The 25,481-nt window shown below is 38.1% G+C and overlaps 1 protein-coding gene across 1 annotated transcript; it reads right to left on the bottom strand.

The window, feature by feature from the left end:
- Positions 1-613: 613 nt before the first annotated feature.
- On the bottom strand, positions 614-25,481 carry cntn1b (contactin 1b). Its single transcript, XM_051691420.1, has 24 exons — positions 25,456-25,481; positions 23,832-23,903; positions 23,663-23,704; positions 20,902-21,028; positions 20,585-20,766; positions 20,379-20,474; positions 18,819-19,025; positions 18,560-18,659; positions 17,499-17,680; positions 17,163-17,287; positions 16,919-17,036; positions 16,536-16,686; positions 13,655-13,782; positions 12,945-13,117; positions 12,735-12,858; positions 12,313-12,480; positions 11,824-11,973; positions 11,496-11,566; positions 11,158-11,389; positions 10,757-10,869; positions 10,455-10,644; positions 10,216-10,331; positions 9,373-9,529; positions 614-9,147 (listed from the first exon to the last, which is right to left on the bottom strand). Exons 2-24 carry the CDS (start codon positions 23,884-23,886, stop codon positions 9,065-9,067), a joined length of 3,090 nt encoding a protein of 1,029 aa, XP_051547380.1. The 5' UTR covers positions 23,887-23,903; positions 25,456-25,481; the 3' UTR covers positions 614-9,064.

Here is a 25,481-nt window from a genome sequence, read left to right as displayed (position 1 = left end):
GTACTTTTCAACAAAAATAAATTTAGCACATATAAATAAGAAATAATACATACTGAATCCCTTTCAAACAATTTGGAATCTTTCCTGTACTACTTTTTTCCGTAAATATATATATATATATATATATATATATATATATATATATATATATATATATATATATATATATATATATTATGACAGTGGTGACCAGAGTCAGAAATAATGGGGGATCAAGGCAAAAATACCACTGAATGTCAAAACTGACCCCCAAAATATGTGGGCAAAAAAAAAAAAAAAAAAAAGCCTGATAATGAAGTCCTCTATTTAGGCTTACATATACATGATATGTATAAACATATTCTATTATTATATTCTGTTATATATTATTGTATTAAGTACATGTTAATGTTGATTGAATTTATGGATAAGGTTAATAAGTTCTCGATTTAGTTATTTATATTGGGAATTTGTTAATTTATCCATTATTTATTTATTTATTTATTTTCATAAATTTTTCACATAAAAGAAAAAATAGGTTAGAAGGTATAAAATGCCCCTGAAAATCAAAACCAGAGGGCAAATATTGCCCTATAATGGAAAAGTTCATTTCTGATCCTGGTGGTGACCAATACCAAGTGTCCAATTTTATTGTAGTAACAATGACTCTAGAAATTTTACAATATATAATATTATATTTTGGGGAAAAACTATAATACATTTTTGAAAAGTAAGTAACATTGATTAAACATTCTTTGATTATATATAACATTTAATGATAGGATTTCAATGGGGTTACAGTTCTAATCACATTTCGGAAATGCAAACTGACAAGGGAGACAAAAGCAATAAAAGCACTTTGTCTTGTGATGTTGCCAATTTTTACAGATATATTGTACAGATGAAAACAGCGGTGTACATTTATAGCAAAAACTCACATTTATATATATATATATATATATATATATATATATATATATATATATATATATATATATATATATAAATAAAACACAGCAACACAAATAGATTTGAAATATATTCCCAAAAGTAAATTAAATGTGGATACATGTATAAACTATTAAGAATGCATCAATTAAAATGGGAATTCTTATTGGACCATAATATTGTGCAGGAGTTGGCATGGAAAATGATGCTTTCCTAACTAACAGATTTGTTCTGTATTAATACATATGTCTTATTTCTGAATATCTGATCATAAAGTCATAAAAAAAAACTTTTTTTAAAAAACTCACCATAGCCTGCTGATATACTGTATGTACTTCACAACAAAGTTTAATTAGCTGATTGTGGGCATTTTGTAAGGCAAATCATAACGGTTAATACAAATAAATTCTTTACAGTATATTCAGTTATGAGGTTTCCAAGATGCAGATTAGGACTTGTACTAAGTCAAATGACATGGCCATTCCTAAATGGAGTAAATAATAAGTAAAATAAGTATATAAACTCAGCAAAAAAAGAAACGTCCCTTTTTCAGGACACTGTATTTTAAAGATAATTTTGTAAAAATCCAAATAACTTTACAGATCTTTACCCTAAAGGGTTTAAACAATGTTTTCCATGCTTGTTCAATGAACCGTAAACAATTAATGAACATGCACCTGTGGAATGGTCATTAAGACACTAACAGCTTACAGACAGTAGGTAATTAAGGTCACAGTTATAAAAACTTAGCACACTAAAGAGATCTTTCTACTGAAAAACACCAAAAGAAAGATGCCCAGTGTCCCTGCTCATCTGCGTAAACGTGCCTTAGGCATGCTGCATGGAGGCATGAGGCAATAAATTGTAATGTCCGTACTGAGAGATGCCTAAGACAGCACTACAGAGAGACAGGAAGGACAGCTGATCATCCTCACAGTGGCAGACCACGTGTAACAACACCTGCACAGGATCAATACATCTGAATATCACACCTGCGGGACAGGTACAGGATGGCAACAACAACTGCCTGAGTTACACCAGGAACACACAATCCCTCCATCAGTCTTCAGACTGTCCACAATAGGCTGAGAGAGGCTGGACTGAGGGTTTGTAGGCCTGTTGTAAGGCAGGTCCTTACCAGACATCACCGGCAACATTGCCTACGGGCACAAACCCACCTTCGCTGGACCAGACAGGACTGGCAAAAAGTGCTCTTCACTGACAAGTCGTGGTTTAGTCTCACCAGGGGTTTATCATCGAAGGAATGAGCGTTACACCGAGGCTTGTACTCTGGAGCAGGATCGATTTGGTGGTGGAGGGTCCGTCATGGTCTGAGGCGGTGTGTCACAGCATCATTGGACTGAGCTTGCTGTCATTGCAGGCAATCTCAATGCTGTGCATTACAGGGAAGACATCCTCCTCCCTCACGTGGTACTCTTCCTGCAGGCTTATCCTGACATGACCCTCCAGCATGACAATGCCACCAGCCATACTGCTCGCTTTGTGCATGATTTCGTGCAAGACATGAATGTCAGTGTTCTGCCATGGCCAGTGAAGAGCCCGGATCTCAATCCCATTGAGCACGTCTGGGACCTGTTGGATCAGAGGGTGAGGTCTAGGGCCATTCCCCCCAGAAATGTCCGGGAACTTGCAAGTGCCTTGGTGGAAGAGTGGGATAATACCTCACAGCAAGAACTGGCAAATCTGGTGCAGTCCATGAGGAGGAGATGCACTGCAGTACTTTTGTTTTGTTTTTTTGTAATTAACATTTTTTATTAAATCATACAATAACACGGAGATACAAAACATATTTGGCTGTGTCCCCTAAGGCTGTGAATACTTATGTACATGTGATTTTTTTTTTCGTTTTTTATTTTTAATAAATTTGCAAATATTTCAAACAAACTTCTTTCACGTTGTCATTATGGGGTATTGTTTGTAGAATTTTGAGGAAAATGATTAATTTAATCCATTTTGGAATAAGGCTGTAAAAGTGAAGCGCTGTGAATACTTTCCGGATGCACTGTATATATACAAACAGACATACAAACATATATATATACATACACGTACATACATACATACACACACATAATAATCATACTAACTATATTACAATACTCTCTCCACACCCCACCCGAGAGCCCTCCAAAAACTCCAAATACCTGCCCCATTTCCGGATAAACAAATCAAAGCCACCCCATCTTCCCGATGACACCTCCTCATAAGCCGCCACACTCCCCACCTCCGTGCACCACTCCGGATATGGGGGCGCACCAGCTGACCTCCAACCCCTCAAAATAACCTGCCTGGCGATCATCACACAGGTCAGAACCCAATTCTCTATATGACTATCCCCAACATCAATGACCGCCCCATCGCCCAGAACACAAAGTCTGGGGCAAAACGAAACCCGAGTGCCTACCATGTCAGACACAAAATTCTGAACCTTCAACCAGAATTTCTAGATCTCAACACACCACCAAAAAACATGGGCGATGTCTCCATCCTCCGATTGGCATTGCCAGCAGGTGTGTGTGTGTGTCTTTAAGACCAAGCCTATACAATCTAGAGGGGGTCCAATAGAATCAATGTAAAATTTTGAATTGCATAAGAGGCACCTTTGCATCTCTAGATGCAGACTTAATGTTTTTAAGAATCCTAGCCCACACTCCCTTCTCCAATACCAAGTTGAAGTCTTTCTCCCATACTCTCTTAAGAGAGGTTAAAGCTCCGTCCTCCAAACTCTGAAATTACAGGGAGTAATACACTGATGCCTCATGACCTTTTCCAAAAGCAGTAATCACCTCTCCTAGAGTATCTGCTGCTTTGAGGGGTGTGTGCTACTCCCAAAGACAAAGCAGGTGGCGCAGTTGTAAATACCTATAAAACTGAGATCTGGGGATCCCAAAATGTTGAACCAGATTTTCAAACGATCTCAACACTCCACTCTCATTTAGATCACTGAGTGTAGTAACCCCCCTCCCAATCCACTCCGACCAGCAGAAAGGGGACTTACCGATACACAATCTTGGGTTCTGCCATATGCTTGAGGCAACATTTAAATAAATGTCCGATTTAAACATTCTGGACACTTTTGTCCATACCGAGTGTACATGCGAAATAACGGGGTGTGACTTAACTTCTACAGTTAGTTTAATAGAGAGGCTTTGCAATGGCGAAATAGGGGTAAGAACTTCCTGTTCAATACAAAACCAGGGAGGGGCTCTCTCAGGTGGAAGAGACCAATGAGCCAAATGTCAGAGACTGAACGCATAGTACTAAAACAAAATCTTGGGTAGGTCTAGCCCACCTTTGTCAATCAGCCTATGTAACTTATTGAAATGCAATCTGGGACGCTTACCATTCCAAAGGAAGGACTTCGCTATGCTATCAAATTGCTTGAAATAAGAGAGGGGGACATCTACAGGGAGAGATTGTAGCAGGTAGTTAAATTATGGAATACAGTTCATTTTAATAACATTAACCTTCCCAATCATTGATAAATGTAATAAAGCCCACCTGCCCACATCGCTCGAAAACCTTTTTATTAAAGGGTCAAAATTGACACTAACTAAATCAGATAAATTTGCTGGGAATAAAATCCCCAAATACTTAATGCCCTGTTTGGGCCACTGGATGGTGCCCGGCTGGAAAGCCGTTACTGGACAGTATGCTGTCAAAGCCAAAGCTTCGTATTTAGACCAATTGACTTTGTACCCTGAGAGCTTGGGAAAAGAGTTAATAATTCTGTGGAGGCAAGGCATAGATCTAACAGGGTCAGAGACAAATAAAAAAATATCATCTGCATAAAGCAGAAGCTTATGCGCCACACCTCCCGCAAGCACCCCTGGAAAATCATCCTCCTTTCTTATCGCAGCTGCTAATGGTTACAGGGCAAGACAGAACAATAATGGGGCAAGAGGGCAACCCTGCTGGGTGCCCCTATCCAGAGTAAAATAATAAGTTAAATTAATCCATTTGTTTGTACCGCTACTACAGGGTGTCTATAAAGTAACTTAATCCAACCAATAAATGTACTCCCGAACCCATACATTACCAAAATCTTAAAAAGATAATCCCATTCTACCATATCAAATGCTTTTTCAGCATCAAGTGAGATGGCAGCGACCGGAGATTGTTCATTCGCCACTGACCACATGATATTGATGAGACGCCTGATGTTATCAGAAGAGCTACAGCCCCGACTAAACCCCACCTGATCTATATGTATAAGAGATGTCATAACTTAATTGGTTAGCCAAAATTTTTGACAAAATTTTTACATCTAGCTGGATCAGGGAAATTGGATGGTAACTCTTACCCTCGCTTGGATTTTTGTCCTTTTTAAGAATCAGACTGATCCGGGCTTGTGTCATGGTTGCCGGAAGCTTTCCATTCTTTAAAGATAAACTTCTAACAAAAGTGGAGCCAGTTCTGTAGCATAAGATCTAAAAAAATTCAGTGGCAAAACCGTCTGGCCCCGGAGCCTTGCCTGTAGGCAAGGCCTTAATTACCTCGTCAAGCTCCTCCAAGGTTATCTCAAGAGAATTTTTTTGCTCAGTTGTCAATTTAGGGAGTTCTAATGGTTCCACAAATTTTCTAAAATCTTCATCAGTAGACGAAGACGTGGAACTATAGAGATCAAGATAGAACTCTTTAAAAGCATTATTAATATCAATGGCTGTGGTAAATATTTCACCACCAGCAGACTTCACTGAGGGAATGGTAGAAAAAGACTCTCTCTGCTTTATATATCTAGCCAAAAGCTTCCCTGCTTTGTCCCTCCGACTTAAAGTATCACTGTCTTGCCCTGAACAACCAAAACTACACTTTCCGCGACAAAATGGTGTTATATCTGTATTTCAAATGGATCAATTTTCTGAGGCCATTGGATGACATTCGGTGCTTCAGCTCTGCCTCGGCACTTTTAATATTCTCTTCCAACTCCGCGAGTTCTCGTGCTTTGGATTTTTTGGTGAATGAGGCATGCTGTATGATCCAACCCCTAAGAACCGCCTAAAGTGCCTCCCAAGCCACGCCCACAGAGGATACTGAGGAGCAGTTGGTCTCCATATAAACATTAATTTCAGTCTTTAACATTTGTTGGAAATCAGTATTTTGCAAAACGGATACATTAAAGCGCCAGCTATGTGATTTATTTTTCTCCGTATGTGGCAACATCTCTAAACTCACCAGGGCATGATCTGAGACTAAGATGTTTCCAACTGAGCAATCCACAACAGATGAAATGAGGGACTTCTAGATTTAATCTATTCTAGAATAACTCTTATGGACTGATGAAAAAAATGTATAGTCCCTACCAGATGGGTTCAAAAGTCGCCAGATATCTGCAAGACCAAGATTTTTACACATCCTGTGAAGTGTCAGTGTTGCTCTAGTGGGCTTACACACTTTGCTTCACTTTAAAGTCTCCTCCCAATATTATATCATGAGGGGTGCCAGCGGCTTGCAACATCCCTTTAAGATCTATAAAAAAGCCCTGATCATCAGCGTTAGGTGCGTAAGTATTAGCCAAAATCAGACTTTGCCCCTGAATTTCTCCTAAAACAACAATGACTCTTCCTAATTTATCTTTACTCTGTTTAAGACATTTGAATTGTAAATGTTTATTTATCAATATAATGACTTGAGCATGCACTAAAGAAAACATGTCCACCCCATATCTTCCCAAATTTTTCAGCTTCCTGCAGGGAAAGATGTGTTTCACTATATCATATTTCTTACGCTTAAGGAAAGAAATAACCTTCTTTCTTTTTATGGGGTGCCCCAACCCATTCACATTCCATGTGGAGAGAGATAACCTACTCATAATAACATTTGACATATTGATATAATAAAAAAAAATTTTTTAAATTGTGTCAAAAACAAGATTATAGAGACCACATTCCCCATTAGTGCAACAATCAAACTCCAAACTTCCCCCCGAACAAAACAAACAGAAAAAAGAAAAATGTGCGCATTAACCCGCACACGACAGCGCCAACTGGCATCCATCCCTCTAAACTCAAAAGGTCCATGTACGCCTAGGAAAGCCCCCACGACAACTTTGCCATCGGATTGCTCAAGTCTGGTGCTTCTGCACAAATTTTGTGAGGCAAAATTACATAACAGAAATTACTTTGTAAAACAGACCCCACCCAACAGGCAGAAAAAACACAAAAAACAAATAGATTCATTCACAGAACTGCCTTGAAGGTGTGTTCCTCCACAAAACAAACTCCAGCTGATATAAAGCCATTCAGTTTCCTCGGACACACAAACAATTGTTCAGTGAGCCGACCGTTACGAGTGCAGCAGATGACGTAATCATTCTACTGTCCCTTAAAAATACTCCACAAAAACAAACTCCAGCCAACAGGAGGCATAAGCACAAAGAATGAACAGATTCATCCACAACACTGTCCCGAAGCAGTCTAATTCCACAAAACAAGCTCCAGCCGCTAGGCGGAACCCGCATGAAAAGAAACAAAACAGGCATCCCAGTTCCTCGGATGATCAAGTGTGTATTGAGCGAGTCAAATTCACTTGGAGGCCGTGTAAAAATTAAAAATAAAATACACAATGACTTACTCAGTCCGTCAACTTTAAAAAAGACGTAATTTATGTGAGCATGTAGATATTTTGCAGTCATCCAAAGTGTCCATTCTCAATCTGGCCGGGAACTTCAGTGTAAAAGCGATCTTCCGTCAATGCAAAAGTTTCTTGGAGTGACATTCTACAAAACAAACTCCAGCCGCTAGGCGGAGCCAACGGAAAAAGAAACAAAAATGGTGCCCAGCTTCCTCAGACAATCGAGTCACTAAACAGCAAGTCAGTCTACTAATATAAGAAATAAACATTAAATGGTTTACTCGCTCCAATGTATTTATGAAGGAGAGTGCCAGCTTTGGACATGTAAATACTTTGCTGCCGTCCTTGGTGTCTATTCTCAGTTTGGCCGGAAACATCAGCGCAAAAGTGATCTTCCATTGATTTAAGAGTTTCTTACATTCCTTGAACCGATCGCGTTTCTCTCTTGTCGAATTTGCAAAGTCAGGGAACAAGAAAATATGTGATTCTTCCAAGAAAATTTTCCTTTGCTCCTCGCTTGGCGCAACACGAGATCTTTATCGGATGATCTCAGAAATTTGGCCAGGATGATCGGGGCCTGTCTCCCTCAGCAGATCTGCAAGCAGGGATTTCCAGCTTATGGCCTGCTATGGCGAGCATACTCAGGAAGAGATCGTCCAGGAATTTCACCATATCTCTGCCTTCTTCATGCTCAGGAACTCCAACAATTCGTATGTTATTCCTTTGGTTCATATTTTCGAAATATTCAAGTTTTTCCAAAATGTGTTCCAAGTCTGTTTTGGACGCGGGCGGATTAGCGGATAATTCCCTTTCTGAAGACTCCAGATAATCGATTTGTTTCTCAACTTCTGTCACTCTTGTGACCAACTCAGAGAATTTTGTTTCCATCGCCGTGATCGATCGACGTATAACAGTGAGATCCTCCAAGTCAGCAGCAACCTTCGTCAGCATTACCGAGATGTTGGACAGTTGACGCTGGATTCCATCTCCTGACGTGCCATCCAAATCAAGTCCCCAGCTCGCAGGCCTGTCAGAGGCCTCAACTTGAACACGTAAGTGTCTTTTAATGTCTCCAAAGTCTGAGGATTTTGACTTCTTTGCCATGTTTACATCAAAGAGCAAGTATGTAACTGGGTGTATCGAATCTCACCGGATAATAACATGAAAATACTTAAAAAACTAACCAAAAGTGCGCAGAGCTTGCAATCACATGTCTGCTTCTCGCATGGCATCATGTGTCCTCCTGCACTGCAGTTCTTAATGCAGCTGGTGGCCATACCAGATACTGACTGTTACTTTTGATTTTGACCCCCCCCCCCCCATTTCTGTTAGTCACATGTCTTAGTTGTTGAATCTTTTTATGTTCATACAAATAATTACACGTTAAGTTTGCTGAAAATAAAAGAGTTGAAAGTGAGAAGGTGTTTCTTTTTTGCTGAGTTTATATAAAGCTTAATTTGCTCCATGAAAACAGTCCCTGTACACAAACTATATTACTTTTGTGCTTCAGAAGTGGATTTCGCTTTGTTGATAGTCAGTTTGCCTACAGGCCTAGATTCATCCAGCCCAGAGTCAGCAGAAGGAGAGAGGCCAAGCTGAGAGATCTGGCATAAACAGCTGCTTTACCTGAACAGAATGCAAAACAATGGTAAGAAAGAGAACAGCAAGAATACGAGTTGCATTTGTGGAATTGTAAGTAGACTCTTAAACTGTATTAAAATACTCAGTGAAAACTGAACACTATGAAAATTATGAGCCAATTTCAAAAATCATTAGTTGTCATCATTGTCATTATCATTGTCAGTCATATGAAAATAAAAAATTCTTTACTCAGTGAAAAGATGTGTTCACCTTGAACTCTGATCTGTGATATGGGTCCATCGCCTCCCTCACAACGTGCTCGGACCTCAATGATGTAATCTCCGGTCTCTGGCATGGGGAAGTCTATGTAGTGTCTACCTGTGGTGTAAAGCTTCCCATAACGCTCTCCTTCCTTCCGGAACAAAATCTAAGAGAAAGGTACAAATGGAGTTTGATTTTAGAGTTTCAGCTCTTTCAGCTGCCTAAGCTTGGCTTTTGTTTCTTTCATCACAATGTTACAGAAATTCAGACTAGTCATTTTTGCAGCTCAGTTTCATAAATGAACTTTTTTGGACTGCTTACTGTAGTTACTGTATTTTTTCCCAATCGCTTTCATCTCAAAATATCAAGAAAAATTGAATTCCTCATGATTTGACCCCTTTAAGTGAACTGCAAAGCAGCTAAAAAGTGACAGTGCCTTAAGTATACACTTTCCTTACACACAGTATATAGATTTTTTAAATTAAAATCATTAAACAATGTTGCAATAAAAAAAGAAACTCGTTAAAAACATTGAGGGGTGTTCACACCGAACGCATAGTTGCATCAGTCTGTGCTGTTTCAGTTGTTTTTCTATTAAAATATGCACAAGATGGACGTCTTTGACTATTAGGTCTCACTGTTTTTTTCGGCATCTCGCACAGAAGCACCACATTTTTTTAGAAGCCTTGTCACATTGAAAACTTCAAGACATCTGCGTTGTTATATTCATTGTGCTATGTCTTGCTTTTTATATCACGTTTAGTTTGATCAGTTTCTTATTTGTCAGCTACCCTGATTCCAACTCTTTTACTTTATTACTTCATTTAAATAGAGGTGCAAACACAAACTCACCTTATATCCCTCCACATAGGACTCATTCCAGTAGTTATAAATGTGATCCCAGTACAAATACAGCCATTTGCGCGTAAAACTGACGTATTTGTATACTCTCAAATGACGACTTGGGGCTAGAAAGAGTATACACAGATGCAAGTACATTAAGTAAGGCAAGTCCATTTTCACCTGAACATGCAAGGTCTGCTTAATCCCATCATCTGAGTGAGTATTCTAGAGAAGTGTAAGATTCTTACGTGGTCTCCTGGTGAACATCTCACAGTGCTCGCTGGGCGGTCCGAGTCCGGCACCGTTGAATGCTCGTACCTCTATGAGGTAGTGAGAGTCAGGCCGCATATTCTCCAGACGGGTTTGGTTAACCGTTCTATGCACCAGGACTCGGCAGGCAGCAGCCTCATTATCATCGTACTTCCTCCAGTAACGAATCTGGACACCAAAAGAAGAGATAAGGTCAATCCTCCAACAAAGTTTTCAATATTCCAGCATAGCACAGTTCTAAGACTTATGGACATGACTGTTTTATCCACCAAGGACTCACCTGGTATCCATCGACCCAGTTTGGAGGTGCCTGGTAGACTGGTAGCCACCAGACCAAAGCTTCTGTCGAGGTGACTTGCCTGGCATACACATCTAAAGGAGCTTCAGTGGGTGCTAAAGGAGAAGATACAGCTGTTAGTTGTATAGTATAACAAAGTCAAGAATGTTGTAACACAACAAAAAAACAAAACAAAACAAAAACAGATAATAGGATCAGCTCTAACCAAGTCTTGAGGATTAGACCAAAATTTCTCAAATTGTAATTTAAAAAAATGCAATGTTGCAGTTTTTGTCATCATGCCATGTTTTTTAAACTATTTTGACAAACAAAAGTATGGCCCTTCACACCCTAGTTTTTCTTAAAAAAAAAAAAAAAAAAAAGATAAAGGGAGCAGCTCTCACCAAGTCTTGGGGAGTAGACCACTGTGATAAGACTGGAAGGTCCTTCTCCTTTGTTGTTGTAGGTGCTCACTTTCACCTGAATCTCAGTGTCTGGGTTCATACTCTCTTTGTAGACATACCGTCTAGTCTCAGGATCTTCCACAGTCACCCATTTCCACTCATAATCCTCATGCTGCTTAAACGCCACAACATAGCCAAATTTTTTACCAAAGAAGTACTGAGGTTTCACAGGCTGAAATGGAATGACAGACATGACATAACAGATACCAGTCATCTGTCGAGTTTCATCAAAATATTGCAAATGTAAATAATATATGCAGTAACATAAGAACACCTACACTCCAGGTAACGATTAGCTCTCCACTTATTCCTACTTGTCCAATGACATCAGAAGGAGCTACTGTAGGCCCTGAGACAAGAGAAAGCTGGGTGAGAATGTGTGTCCCCCATCAGTCTCTAGTTTTAAGCTAATAATCCCAAAAGAATACTGCAAGCAGAGATAAATATATACAATCTGATATATTTTAGATTTTTTTTATTTTTTTTTATTGTAATTGTACAGAAAATATTTTTACTTGTATGGATTCTGAAATACATTTATGAGACTAAAATAAAGAAATGAACACCTCATTGGAAGCTGTAATTTAAAAATAAAATAAAACTCACTGGCATCCCATGTCTTGATTTTAATGGAGGGACGGCTGCTTTCCCCAGCTCCAAAGTCATTGATAGCATACACTCGGAATTCATATTGCATCCAGGGGAAGAGGTCAAGCACAGTGGCAGACTCTGTTGACCCATCCAAAAACACAGGAGCTAGGAAAACAATATTTGTTCACTTAAAATGTTGACCCTTTGGTCTAACCAGGTTTAGAACTTTAAGGTTTGGGCCTGCAGAATTTGTTCATAAGAGAAAAAATTACTTTCCACATTAAAGATTCCAGATACAATTACAATTGTGCCTGCTCTGGAAAAAATTCATACTATGAATTATTCATTGACTGAAGTCAAATGAATGAATTGACTGAAATAAAATCACTACATTTTAAAACAAATTGCACATTAAGAAAAACACCCATGCTGTACTGTTTTAGAGTGTTCTAATGTAGGTTGCCATTGCTTAAAATGAGTTTTGTCGTCCTCTGGTGGACTCACAGGTGGATGCAGTTTTCCAGTCCTCTGGGTCCAGGGCGTAGAAGTCTCGTGTCTGTATGACGTGTTGAATAAGGGGACTTCCATGATCTGATCCCAGACTCCAGCGCACCTTTACCGTTGTGTCTCCAATCTCTTCCACGCGGACGCCACCAGGAGGACCAGGCAAACCTGCATCAACAACATCATGACATAATGCTTTCCTCTGAAGCATGCTGCTCCACCAAGATGTGCAAATGTGATAACAGATGTATGAAACAGGAATATACAACAAGAAACGTTAACTGTTGCACAACCTTAATTTAAACCACTGGCCAATTATGATGCAAGTCGAGTTGGTATAGTATTGTCAGTTGGCAGAGTTGATGAAGTATTAGTGTGACTGACCTTATATGGTAAACTGGTATTCATGACACATCACCAACCTTTGACAAAAACATCAGCTTCTGCGGTGGCGTTGTCCACTATGGTCTGTGCTGTGCAGGTATAGCGTCCCCCATGTCTGATCTGAATATTCTTGATAAGCAGGTCTCCACTGTTCTCATGACCCTGCAAAGACACACACAAATAAATTACATTTCAATTTCTTCCTGTACTTCTCATCAACACAATGTCTGGGATTCCTCTCTAGTCACCATGAGCTGCTCGTAGTGCTCCCAGTCTGTGTAGAAGTTGATCACGTAGGAGTCAACAGTCCAGATGAAGGTGATGTCCAGACTGGGGTCATGGGACGCAGAGCACTGGAGAACTGTCCTGTCACCTACAACCACCTGAGTGTCTGATGGTGCTACTGTGATCTTGGTGGCCTCTAGAAAATCAAGCACATATAGATTAATAGTTACACTCAAGCACATAAACTTTGACACAAACAGACATTCTTATACAAAGACGTGACAACACACTGAAGTCTGTAGATGTGTACTACACAGAGCTTAATATTTATATGAACAATTATCTAATAAATATATTGACACATCTAAATGGATGCAAATCTCAATATTTTTTAACATTATGGTAAAATGACATGCAGCTCCAATTTCATCTAGATCCATCCCTACTGCATTCATTTGAAATAATGTCCTGCCATATTTTCTTGTTCTGCATAATTTTCAGAAAAAAAGGAAACATTAATTAATATGCAGCATAGATGTCATTAGTTATTTTTACAGTTGCCTTTTTTTTTTTTTTTTGTGCTGTAATTTTGCCTACACTCCTTTCTTGAATCTGTATAATTAATAAATATAAAAAATAAAATAAAAAAATCAAAATCACAAAGAAAACCTGAATTAGGGTAACACAGGTAGTGGGTACTCTCTAAACTATCAAGATTTGAATGCTGTCTGACCAGTGATAGTGAGGGTGCCCGTGCTGTTGGCTTTGCCACGGTCATTCTCAGCATAGCAGGTGTACGAGCCCTCGTCACTTTTTGTTGCATTTAGAATTTCCAGACTACCATCATCCCAGATGAATATTCTGCAAAATAAGGAACGAGGAGACATGTTGATAATGCAACGTCTCTCTCAGCACAGAACTGTGGCATGTAATCTGTAGCTATCTTTGTAACATGAACCCAAACCTGAACATTATGATCTTACAGACCATTACAAAATATAGTGCACTTAAATTTATAGAGACATAGTACACTGAAAAAAAATAAAAAATAAGACTAGTGTCACGGAGATAGTCCGGCGAGTGAAGGTTTTTAGAACCCAGTTGCAGAGACTTCTTTATTGAAAATAAGCCAGAGCAAGAGGAACCACAACAGAAACAAGACTAACCAAACTCAACTCAATACAATTAACAATGCAAGACAAAAACACAGAGAGAACACAAGGTCAGCATATATATATATATATATATATATATATATATATATATATATATATATATATATATACACACACACACTACTGATCAAAAGTTTTGAAACACTTGACTGAAATGTTTCTCATGATCTTAAAAATCTTTTGATCTGAAGGTGTATGCTTAAATGTTTGAAATTAGTTTTGTAGGCAAAAATATAATTGTGCCACCATATTCATTTATTTCATTATAAATCTTAAAAAAAAAGTTTTTGAAATTGATGACATCATATATCAAATAATAAAGAAAAGCAGCCAATAAGTGCCCAACATAGATGGGAACTCCTTCAATACTGTTTAAAAAGCATCCCAGGGTGATACCTCAAGAAGTTGGTTGAGAAAATGTCAAGAGTACATGTCTGCAAATTCTAGGCAAATGGTGACTACTTTGAAGATTCTAAAATATAACAAAGTTTTGATTTATTTTGGATTTTGTTTAGTCACAACATAATTCCCATAGTTCCATTTATGTTATTCCATAGTTTTGATGACTTTACTATTATTCTAAAACGTGAAAAAAAATTATAAGAAAGAATGAGTAAGTGTTTCAAAATTTTTGATCGGTAGTGTGTGTATATATATATATATATATATATATATATATAGAGAGAGAGAGAGAGAGAGAGAAAGAGAGAGAGAGAGAGAGAGAGAGAGAAAATTATTAGGCTGCTCTGTTTACCCTTTAAAAATTAGTAAATGTAAGCCACATATAAAACCTCAAAATTAACCACAGATATTATTATATGGTTACTATTACAAAAACCAAGTTACCACATGGATACTACAGTAATGCTGTAGTAAAACCATGGTGAATTGTATCAAAACCTTGGTTACTGCCAAAAAGAAAAAGAAAAACACGGTCACTTCAGTCACGATTACTACAGTCATGGTTAATACAGTATTACTACAGTAAATCCATGGTAAGTTTTCATATGGGTAACATTTATTAATGAGGATTACAGATCATTATCAATTTAAATAAACCGTAAAAATTGTCACGCAAGTCCATTATAATACGTCACGCACTGCTCCCTATTTGAACAAGAGTTCTGACTGAAAGAGTGAGCGCTGTCTGTGACTGCTAGTGTATTTTAGCATTTCTGCACATCAAGATTCCAGTGCCATGCAACTATTCACTAAAATAATGATTTTTTTCCACTTCGAAGCATATGAGATGCATTAATATTCATGTAATCTAACCAATAATATCACTAGTTTAAAAAAAAAAAAAAAAAAACGTCAGAATCGATATTTTTATGTGAGGATTGATATTCTTGATACCACATCAGTGCTTTAGTATCGATCCGCCTATCCCTACTACTGGCCGCTAGGGGAGGTGATATGTGACAGACTAGTAAGAATCACTTAATTTTCATTTAGCAAGTGTTTGCACGCAGTTTATCTAAGTAAATCTTAATGGTATAAAATTACTGTAGGTAAAACAACATGACTTAATGACATAATATTGATTAAAGTGAGTGAGTAACAAACATTTTAGTAATACAGTAACTTTTATTTACTAATATATATATGGTACTTACATAAACGTTAATATTTTATTAGAACATGTTACGTTTTGAATTTTCCACATGCTTACTCATGTATTAAATGTCATACAGAAGCCTCCCAGAAGGGAAATGAATACATGCTATGCAGTCTATGAGATAACATCACCTTGCATCATTGGCGATAGAGACAAGCTATAGAGCTGTGCACGCAGACCTCAACACTTGGAGGACAAAACACGTTGACAATCAACAGATTTTTTGTAGAAAATGAACTTAAGACTGCACAAAACAAGAAGGTAGCAAATGTAACAACAAAATTAACAATAAAAACAGTGTAAATAACCTTGCAAACAGTGAAACCATGCAAGCTCATTAATTATTCAAGCCCAGTGCTTACTGGGAACACCAGCTTCGAAAAGTTAAGTAAAATTTGCTTATTTTATTAACCAGTAAAATTTACTCAAATTAGCAGAAAAATACGACAAGGTTTTCTACTTTAGGATTGATACATGATGATGTATTGTAAAGATAACAAACAATCATAAATAATATTTACTTATAAGCTAGAGAATTCATTTTTACATGTTTGAATGTAGAATTTACTTAATATTTTCAAGTTAATGCTTTAACTAACTTATTCAATGTAGAAAGTACTTAAACTTTTCTGCTATATTTATTTCACCACAATTTTTTTCTTTTTTTTTCAGTGTACAAGAGCCAGTTGGGATTTAAACCCACAATTCAAATATGCATTGACAATGTCCTAATTATTGTTGTGCTACACAGAATTCTGTTCTTTGTCTATGGGATATTCTAGTCTGAAATGTTCAGAGCATTTAATGGATTATAGACTAACCGTGAAGAGTTGGTCAGCAGTTCAGTGCCTCGTTTCCAGATAAACTTGGGTTTAGGAGCAGCACGAGGTTGGCATTCTATCACCACACGTCCATTTTCAGCCCCTAGCAGAACCTTCTTCACTGGATTATAAATGAATGTTGGCGCACAGGCTGTGAAGAGACCATTTAAAACACTAGACTTGGATTTGGAACAACATAGAATGCATTATGTTACAACTGTTAATTACAGTCCTTTAATATAATTGGACATACAGAAAGTTGCATTCCAAGATAGACTCAAAGTCTGTGCATTTTTTGTCAACACACAGGAGTTGGAGATGCTTTGGATTTGTTTGGGACTAATTTTGTTAACAGAGCAGAAAAAAAGCATTTAAGAACTCACAGACAACCCGTAGCTCTGCGCTGGCATAGATGGTGCCCCATTCGTTCTCCGCAACACACTGATACATGCCAGAATCCTCAAATGTGAGACTGGAGAACTTCAGCTCCCCTTTACCATACTGGTGATCAGACAAAATATAGCAGAATGCACATCATTTATCTACTAGCTTTGTTCTCTATATAAAACGATCTGAACAACTTGAAGTCGCCAGTGTGTTCTTGCCACAACAAATAAAAGTATTAACTGAGTAGCCATCCTTCAGCCAGCGTATCCATGGTAACGGCTTCCCCACAGCAACGCATCTCAGCGTTAGCTCACTGCCAACATCTTTCTCTGTGTCATTAATGTGCTCTGCCCATTCTGGAGCACCTGAAGAGAGGTCACATTATCAATTGGATGCAATACTTTCACTTTTGCTCAGAATCAGTCAGCTAAATTTTTTTCAAATCAAGTTATAGTTCAATTGTAAAGCATTAACAACTAAATCGTATTAAAATCTGTGTGTAAAGTATCTGTGACTTGGAATGAGTTTACAAATTATTTTAAAAGAACTACAATTCTCGCTGATGTTCTCGCTTACCTTCTACATAGAGCCACTGCCGATACCAGTCCATTCCCTTAACGTTGAGCGTCTCACATTCGTAGCTGCCCTCGTCCTCATATTGCACATTAATCAGGTGCAGCAAAGCTCCATTCATGCTGACCTCATAGCTGGGTGGAAGATCAGCATCTAACTTCCTCCAGCGGATATGTGGTAGTGGACTGAAAGGTAAATAATGTGTTTATATGATCAGAAACAATCAAAATCTGTTGTAGAGCTCAGTGCTGAACAAGTCTAATGGTATTCTGTGGAAACACATTTTTTTTTTTTTTCTCCCCAATTTGGAATGCCCAGTTCCCAATGCGCTCTAAGTCCTCGTGGTGGTGTAGTGACTCGCCTCAATCCGGGTGGCGGAGGACGAATCTCAATTGCCTCCGCATCTGAGACCGTCAATGCGTGCACCTTATCACATAGCTTGTTGAGCGCGTTACCGCGGAGACGTAGCACGTGTGGAGGCCCACGCTATTCTCCACGGCATCCACGCACAACTCACCACGCGCCCCACCGAGAACCACACATTACAGCAACCACGAGGAGGTTACCCCATGTGACTCTACCCTCCCTAGCAACCGGGCCAATCTGGTTGCTTAGGAGACCTGGCTGGAGTCACTCAGCACACCCTGGATTTGAACTCACGACTCCAGGGGTGGTAGTCAGCATCAATACTCGCTGAGCTACCCAGGCCCCTGAGGAAACACAGTGTTGACTTTGTGGACTTTTCGTGGACTTTTCAGGGACTTTTCTTAACAACGGTTGTGCCATGATATTTTTTTTTTAATGCATGTAACAGGGTAAATTAATAAGTGCCAAATGATACCATGGTGCTACCATGTTTGTTTGTTTTTCATATACCATGGTATTCTTGGAAGTACCCTGGAGCACCATGTAATTATCATTGTCAAAGTATTTCAGTACTAAGGTACTGTATATTTCAAAGTACCATGATATTAATCTCTGATGCCATTCCTGTACCATGGTACTGCCACGGTACCTTTTTTAAGGTTTGTTTTAAATTGCATACTAAATGAACAGCAACTCACTTTCCAAGGGCAAAGCATTCCAGAGTGATGTTCTGTGCCACCAAAGCATAGGTCTTGGGAAATTTAACACGGATATCGGCAGGATATCTCTTTACCTCCTCTGTGTAAAAGGCAGAGACGAAACAAGTAATTTAATTTGTAAACAAACATGCAACAGTGGTCTCATTAAGGAAGTTATAAGGAAACAGCTTCAAATTTGTTTTAAATCACTTATATCAACAAAATCTTGTCATTAAAGATGTCATTTGGATGAACTCACTCTCTATTTGTGGAATCAGAGGTATCGGCATGCTAAAAACGCTCTTGCCGATGGTGGAGCTTGACACAAAACAAGAGTAATTCCCAACATCAGAGGCCTCGACTTTAGCGATGTACAGATTCCCAGTGGACTGGGACACGAAACGCCTCTGGTCGGGGATGATGAAGTTGGGGAAATCATTGTAGATCCAGCGGAACATCACCTCACCTGAAAGAAAAATAAAACAATTCACAGATATAAGAAATGTGTTGCTTAAAGGAAAGTGGACATGTTGCATCATTCATATAAATCAAAACCAGCACAAAATCGCAAATGCTTTTCAACTGCTTTCAAAGCATATAATAGGAGTCGGCAACCTTTGCACTGGCACAAGGGGACGTAATCACAAAGAGGAGTATATATTTTATTAAAATAAGGTCCCTCGCACCTACATGCCTATCTACCTGTAATCCTTCTTCTTAATTTGAATTTGTTCATGTTTTCTGAAGTTATGAGCTGATTGGGAAGCTAAACACTATAAAAGGGTGCAGCAAAACTGTCCTAGTCAATAGACGAACGCAGCATGTGCAAACCACTCATGCATCTCGAGTCGCTGTTAAATACGATGTAAATCAGTTCAGGCAGCGCTTCACTTTTGGTGATTCGCTCAAGTAGTTGAGAGGATAACAGCCAACATTCCCTTGTTGTATTTGTTGTTTTTTGCTTTTAGAACAACACTTGATGTAAACTAGGAGATCCCATTATCAATTAGAGATTTTCAACCCAGCACAAAAACTCATTAAACCACAATTAATTACATAAAATTGAAAATTATCCATGGTTTTATTATAGTAGTAGTTCATTATAGTAGTACATGACTGTAACCAGTTTTGGTGGTTTTAATACAATTAACCATGGTTTTACTACAGTAATACTGTAGTATCCAATAGTAGCCCTGGTTTTACTATAGAATTATTGTAGTAATCATAGCTGCATTACCCATGGTTAATTTTGTGGTTACTATGGTTTTACTACAAATACTATGGCTAAACTATGGTTACTGTAGTAAAACCATGTATTATTTTCTTAAGGGCTCAAAACTACATTAAAAAGAAATAGATAATACATAAAGAGCAACGACAAACACAAATAATGGGGTTCAAAATCTAATTAAACCTGGAAATAAATACATTTTGTGCACTGGCACAGTGATTAACAAAGCAAAATTAAAAGTAGCACTTTGTGTCAAAAAGGTTGCTGATCCCTGGCGTAGGAGCACAAAAAAGGGGTTTACTGGCACAGGAAAAGGTATGTGATTTGATTTGTGTTTAAGCATACTGTGTTTGTCTATTGTTGTGTGACTTAGCTAAACATCAGATCAAATTTGATGACCAATTTATGTAAAAATCCAGGTATACTCACTGTTGCTCTTTCCTGAAACCATATAAATCTACAAGGGCACTGCTAAATATGTAGTTTAAAAACAAATCACTAATGTTTTGGTATTACTATTACTTTGGTAAAGCAGGTTATGCAGTTGTGATGCAGCCCAGTTATGTAAAGTATGATGCCAGGTCTTACTAGGATAGCGAGATGGAGGAGAACACAGCAGCACCACCCCCTGCCCCTCCTTCACGTTCACTGGCTCTCTCTCATCTGTGGGGAACTGATTCAGGTCTGCAGACAGAAAATATGGCCAAAGGAAAAGGAGAAGAGGGTGATATATAGAGATTGTGGTTGAACTCAACAAATTTTCGTTGTTTTAATCTGTCCTATCTGTCACATACATCCGAACTTGACGGTGGCTTCCTTGCTAATGACAGTGCCATACACATTCTTGGCCACACACACATATTTCCCAGCATGCTTGTCCTTGTCTGGGTTGGTAATGACCAGGTTTCCACCGACCAGGCTAAAGTGCTCGTCAGGCTGCTCCATCAGTTTAATTTCCCAATTGTTCAACCACCATCTGTGGGGAGAAACAGATGTCTTTTTACCCAAACAAGTCCCTATAATAGGGTACTGTTAGTAATGGTAAATACAAAGACAAATAAACAGAATTAATTGGGATAGATGAGAAAAGAAGGGAAAGATGAGAAATTACTTGATAATGGCCGGTGGGTTGGCCCGCACCCTGCAGTTCATGGAGATTTTGTTCTCTGGAGAATCTTCTGCGTAAACTGTGTCCAGAGGCTCCTCTTCAAATATGGGCCCAAAACCTGTGGCCTCCTCTGAAGAACAATGCAGTGATCCAGCATTATAGTAAATGAACAAAAACCTACCAAACTGACAACAAAATTGAAAGCTACAGCCTAATATTTTCATGCTTTTGCATTATAAATGATAATAATACTATATTCTTCATACGTTTGGGGGGGGGACTTAAATGTGACTTAAAGGAATAGTTCACCAAAAAATGAAAATTCTCTCATTATTCACTCACCCATATGCCATCCCAGATGTGTATGACTGTCTGTCTTCAGCAGAACACAAATAAAAGATTTTTAGAAAAATGTTGAAGCTCTGTAGGTCCTTATAATATAAGTACACGGGTGCTATCAGGTTGCTGGCTATCTGACCATCCAAAAGGCATATTTAGGCAGCATAAAAGTAATCCGCATGACTCTAGGGCTGCAACTAACAATTATTTTGATAATCAACTAATCTAACGATTATTAGAACAATTATTCGTCTATTCGGGTGATTATTGCAATGATTAATCATTAGCTCTTAACCGATTATTCAGCTTGTGCCCTGACTTAAAAGGTTGTATTAAATGTGCTTGCTAACAATAAAAGAGGACAAAATCATCTTTTAAAAATACCTCTAAATGACATTCACTAAATTACTTTTTATTAAAGTTTGATTCAGTAAAAAATTCACTGCAATAAATCCTGTTGTTATCAAGTGTTTTTGTCTTGTTTTCCATTTAAAATTGTCTAACAAATCCTTAAAACAAGATTCATTTACTTGAGAAGCAACATATAAGATATTTAGACTTGCTTTAAGAGAATGTATCTTAAATTTAAGTGTATTTTGTAAATAAGTGTATTTTTTCTCTTGGTTATACTTCTGCGAGTGCAGTAAAGACAAAATATACTTGTATTCAAGATTTATTCTCTAAAAGCAAGTCTAAATATCTTATATGCTGCTTCTCAGGTGAATGCATCTTTTTTTAAAGGATTTTGAGATATTTTAAAATATTTATCAGAAAACAATTTTTTCTTCTGCAGTATAGCTGCTAAAGTAAATGTACAATGTTTTAAAGGAGTTTTAGATATTTATATTGGAAAACAAGCCAAAACAAAAACAAATAAAAAACGTATTTTGCTGCAGTGTATAATGAGGCAAAGACTACCCTCTCTAACCATTCTGTTCACTTCAATCCATTTTTAACTCACAAAAAACAAACTCTCTCTTATTAATAAAGCTGTGAATTGGCAATTTTCTTCATGATAAGAAATGCACAGTCACATATATTATGACTCAATAAGTCACGAGCCATCACGTTATAATCTAGCTGCATTAAGCATGCGCGTTCGAGCATCCCCACAACAGAGTGTGCATCAGCCGGGATGAAGTTTCAATCTCTCCCATTTAGATAGCGACACTTCGCGCAACTCATAGAAGAGGCGCTGACCGCACAGAGAAATGCCAGTTTCAGAGTTTGTAGTTATTTACATGATCTGCTTCCTTATTATTTGAACTTTAATAAAGCTATAACGCATTAAATATAACTGCATTTAAGATGTAATGCCGGGGTGTTTCCTTTAAAGATGCTCGACACGCAAGTTTTGATTAAGCAGAGCGGCAGCTCATCATTAGAGATTCATATGATCTCTTGTTACGTTAAATTAGATCAAACAACATATTCGTCAACAACAAAAATTTTTTAACAATTTTTTATTGTCGATGTTGTCAATAAAATCAGCCCTACACGACTCCAATCTATCAATTATTGGCTTCTGCAGCAAATCGATTGGTTGGTTTTTAGAAACAAATCGATAATTAAAATGTTGTTAACTTTAAATCTTTGCTTCCACCCAGCGCTGTACTGTATTTATGAAATGAACAAACTCCCGCGTGATGCTCGTTCCTCTGTTGTATGCAAAGCCCGCACTTCCAACTTCTCGTGTGAACTAGCCATTGCGCTTACGTCACTGATGCGTTGACTGCTGGCAGGAAGTGATTTTTTAAGTTAATAAAGTTTTAATTATCTATTTGTTTCTTACACCAACCTATCTATTTGCTTCAGAAGACATTAAATGATCAACTGAATTTGTGTGGATAACTTTAATGCTGCCTAAATATGCATTTTGGACCATCAAATAGCCAGCAGCCTGATGGCACCTGTTTACTTACATTATAAGGACCTACAGAGCTTCAACATTTTTCTAAAAATCTTCATTTGACAGTCATACACATCAGCGACGGCATCAGGGTAAGTGAATAATGAGAGAATTTTCATTTTTGGGTGAATTATTCCTTTAAAGGAATAGTTCACCCAAAAATGAAAATTCTGCAGAACACAAATGAAGATTTTTAGAGGAATATCTTAGCTCTGTAGGTCCATACAATTCAAGTGAATGGGTACCAACATTAAGCTCCAAAAGCACATAAACACAGCATAAAAGTAATCCATAAGACGCCAGTGGTTAAATCTATATCTTGAAAAGCGATATGATAAGTGTGAGTGAGACCTACAGAACTGAGATATTCTTTTAAAAATCTTTGTTTGTGTTCTGCAAGATAGGAGAATATCATACACATCTGGAATGGCATTAGCGTGAGTAAATGATGAGAGAATTTTCTCTTTTTTTGGGTGAACTATCCCTTTAAAGTCAGAGATGCATATGATGACTTACTGTCAAAGATTCTTGGTTCGAAGATCCTAGGCTTAATTGCAGCTTGAGTTGGTAGAAAACAGTTCAACAATCATCATTCTGACAGTGTTTGAACTTTTGAAATTGAAATCTTGGTGGAGAATAATCCATGAAACAACCTTATTTTACTTGTTTACTCTGAAGCACTCACCAGCTGATAAAAAGAGGGAGGAGAGGATATAAAGAAACATGGCTGGGGTTGCCATATTGATAACCACCAGGCCTGTGGAAAGAGAGAGAGAGAGAGAGAGAGAGAGAGAGAGAGAGAGAGAGAGAGAGAGAGAGAATGTAAAAGAGGGAGAGTGAGAGTGTTTGTTGAAAATGGCTACCGACGGCTACACATTTGTCCTGCTTGTGATATCATCATGTGATATCAGCCTGTGTCTAAGAGAGCAATATTAACCATTTATCATAAATGTACAGAATATGCACTGCACCGAACACACATCCTCACACATGTAGAGTGTCTGTCTCCCCCACATGCTTAGCCACGACTGCAGAATGAAGCATACAATTGATGGAAACAGAAACAGAGAAAGTCAATCTAAGCCTTAGTACATCCCTTGTGTCAGCATAGCTCAGTACGCAATAATGATGTGTAAGAATGCAATGTGCAACATCTCTTATCTGCCTGCACTGCACTTTTATACATTAACTCTTGCTGCTCACTGAGGTCAAGCAAGGACAATTTGTCTGCCTTTAAAGAACTGTGTCCATTTATTGTGAATCTCCAGGACTATGTCTGTCATGTACATGCAATTTCTTCCTAAACTGTCCACATGGCTGTCTGTGTACTTCTCTGACTATCTATATGCTCATCCATCCATTCTTGTTTATGACTGTGTCTGTCTGCAAAATCGTGCACATGTAGTCTATTCAGGGACTTTTCACCAATCTGTTATAATCTTATTGCATCCTCTGATCTGCTGTCTGCTTCAGTCCAGCATACTCGGATTTAGGTCACTTCTCACTGTAAACTCATGTTCAGGGTGTGGCAGCAAGGGCTTAGATTTGGCTTGAACATTGGGGGGGGGGGGAGGGTTGCAGCGTGAAGCACTTATAAGTTTTGATTGATCATGGTATAAATGTTGGGGGGGTTGTAACTGCTTGTTTTGATTATTGGGGGTGGGGGGGGTGGGGGGGGGGATTGAAATACCACATGCATTTTCATTTAAGGCAGGCTTATTTGAATTATGAAAACATAAAGATAAAAGATTCATGTGTAATATCTTTTTCCAGACAGTATTTACAGAATTATTATGCAGTCTCAAGAGGAAACTAAAAAAAAACCCCCTATGATTCTGATGATAACCCATTCTAACTGTATATAAGCATAAAACAATTAACTTAAAACAATGGCAGTCTAATTAACTACGTCACTGCTGCCAACTGTCCACTAGCGCCACCTGTTGACATTACACTATTATTACAATCTCTATCCTTGTTACCAGACAACCGAAGACGAACATCTGTCCCGTTTCAACTTTACACAACTAAATATCTTATCACATGTGCATATATGCATCGATATGTTTCATCATTCCACTATGCAATCCTATCACTCTTTGTGAAATTGCATTCTGTAATTTTATTGTTTACATCAACTATGACCGAACTAATCCACCCTGTTCCTCTGCATTGCGGTGAGCCCAGACTCCTCGGAACAACCTCATCCGGACCTTCGCGTCTAAAGTAAACTAAAGGTCTAAGAGTCCTTATATTTTTATCAGAGTAACGCAAGGTCGTATATATCATAATTTCAAAAGTAAACTTACCGGGAGAATTAGTTAAAACGCCAAAT

Source organism: Myxocyprinus asiaticus, chromosome 47 (assembly GCF_019703515.2).
Source record: "Myxocyprinus asiaticus isolate MX2 ecotype Aquarium Trade chromosome 47, UBuf_Myxa_2, whole genome shotgun sequence".
NCBI classification, from domain to species: Eukaryota; Metazoa; Chordata; class Actinopteri; order Cypriniformes; family Catostomidae; genus Myxocyprinus; species Myxocyprinus asiaticus.
Note: the sequence above shows the minus strand (reverse complement) of the source record. Positions and strands in the feature narration are given on the sequence as shown.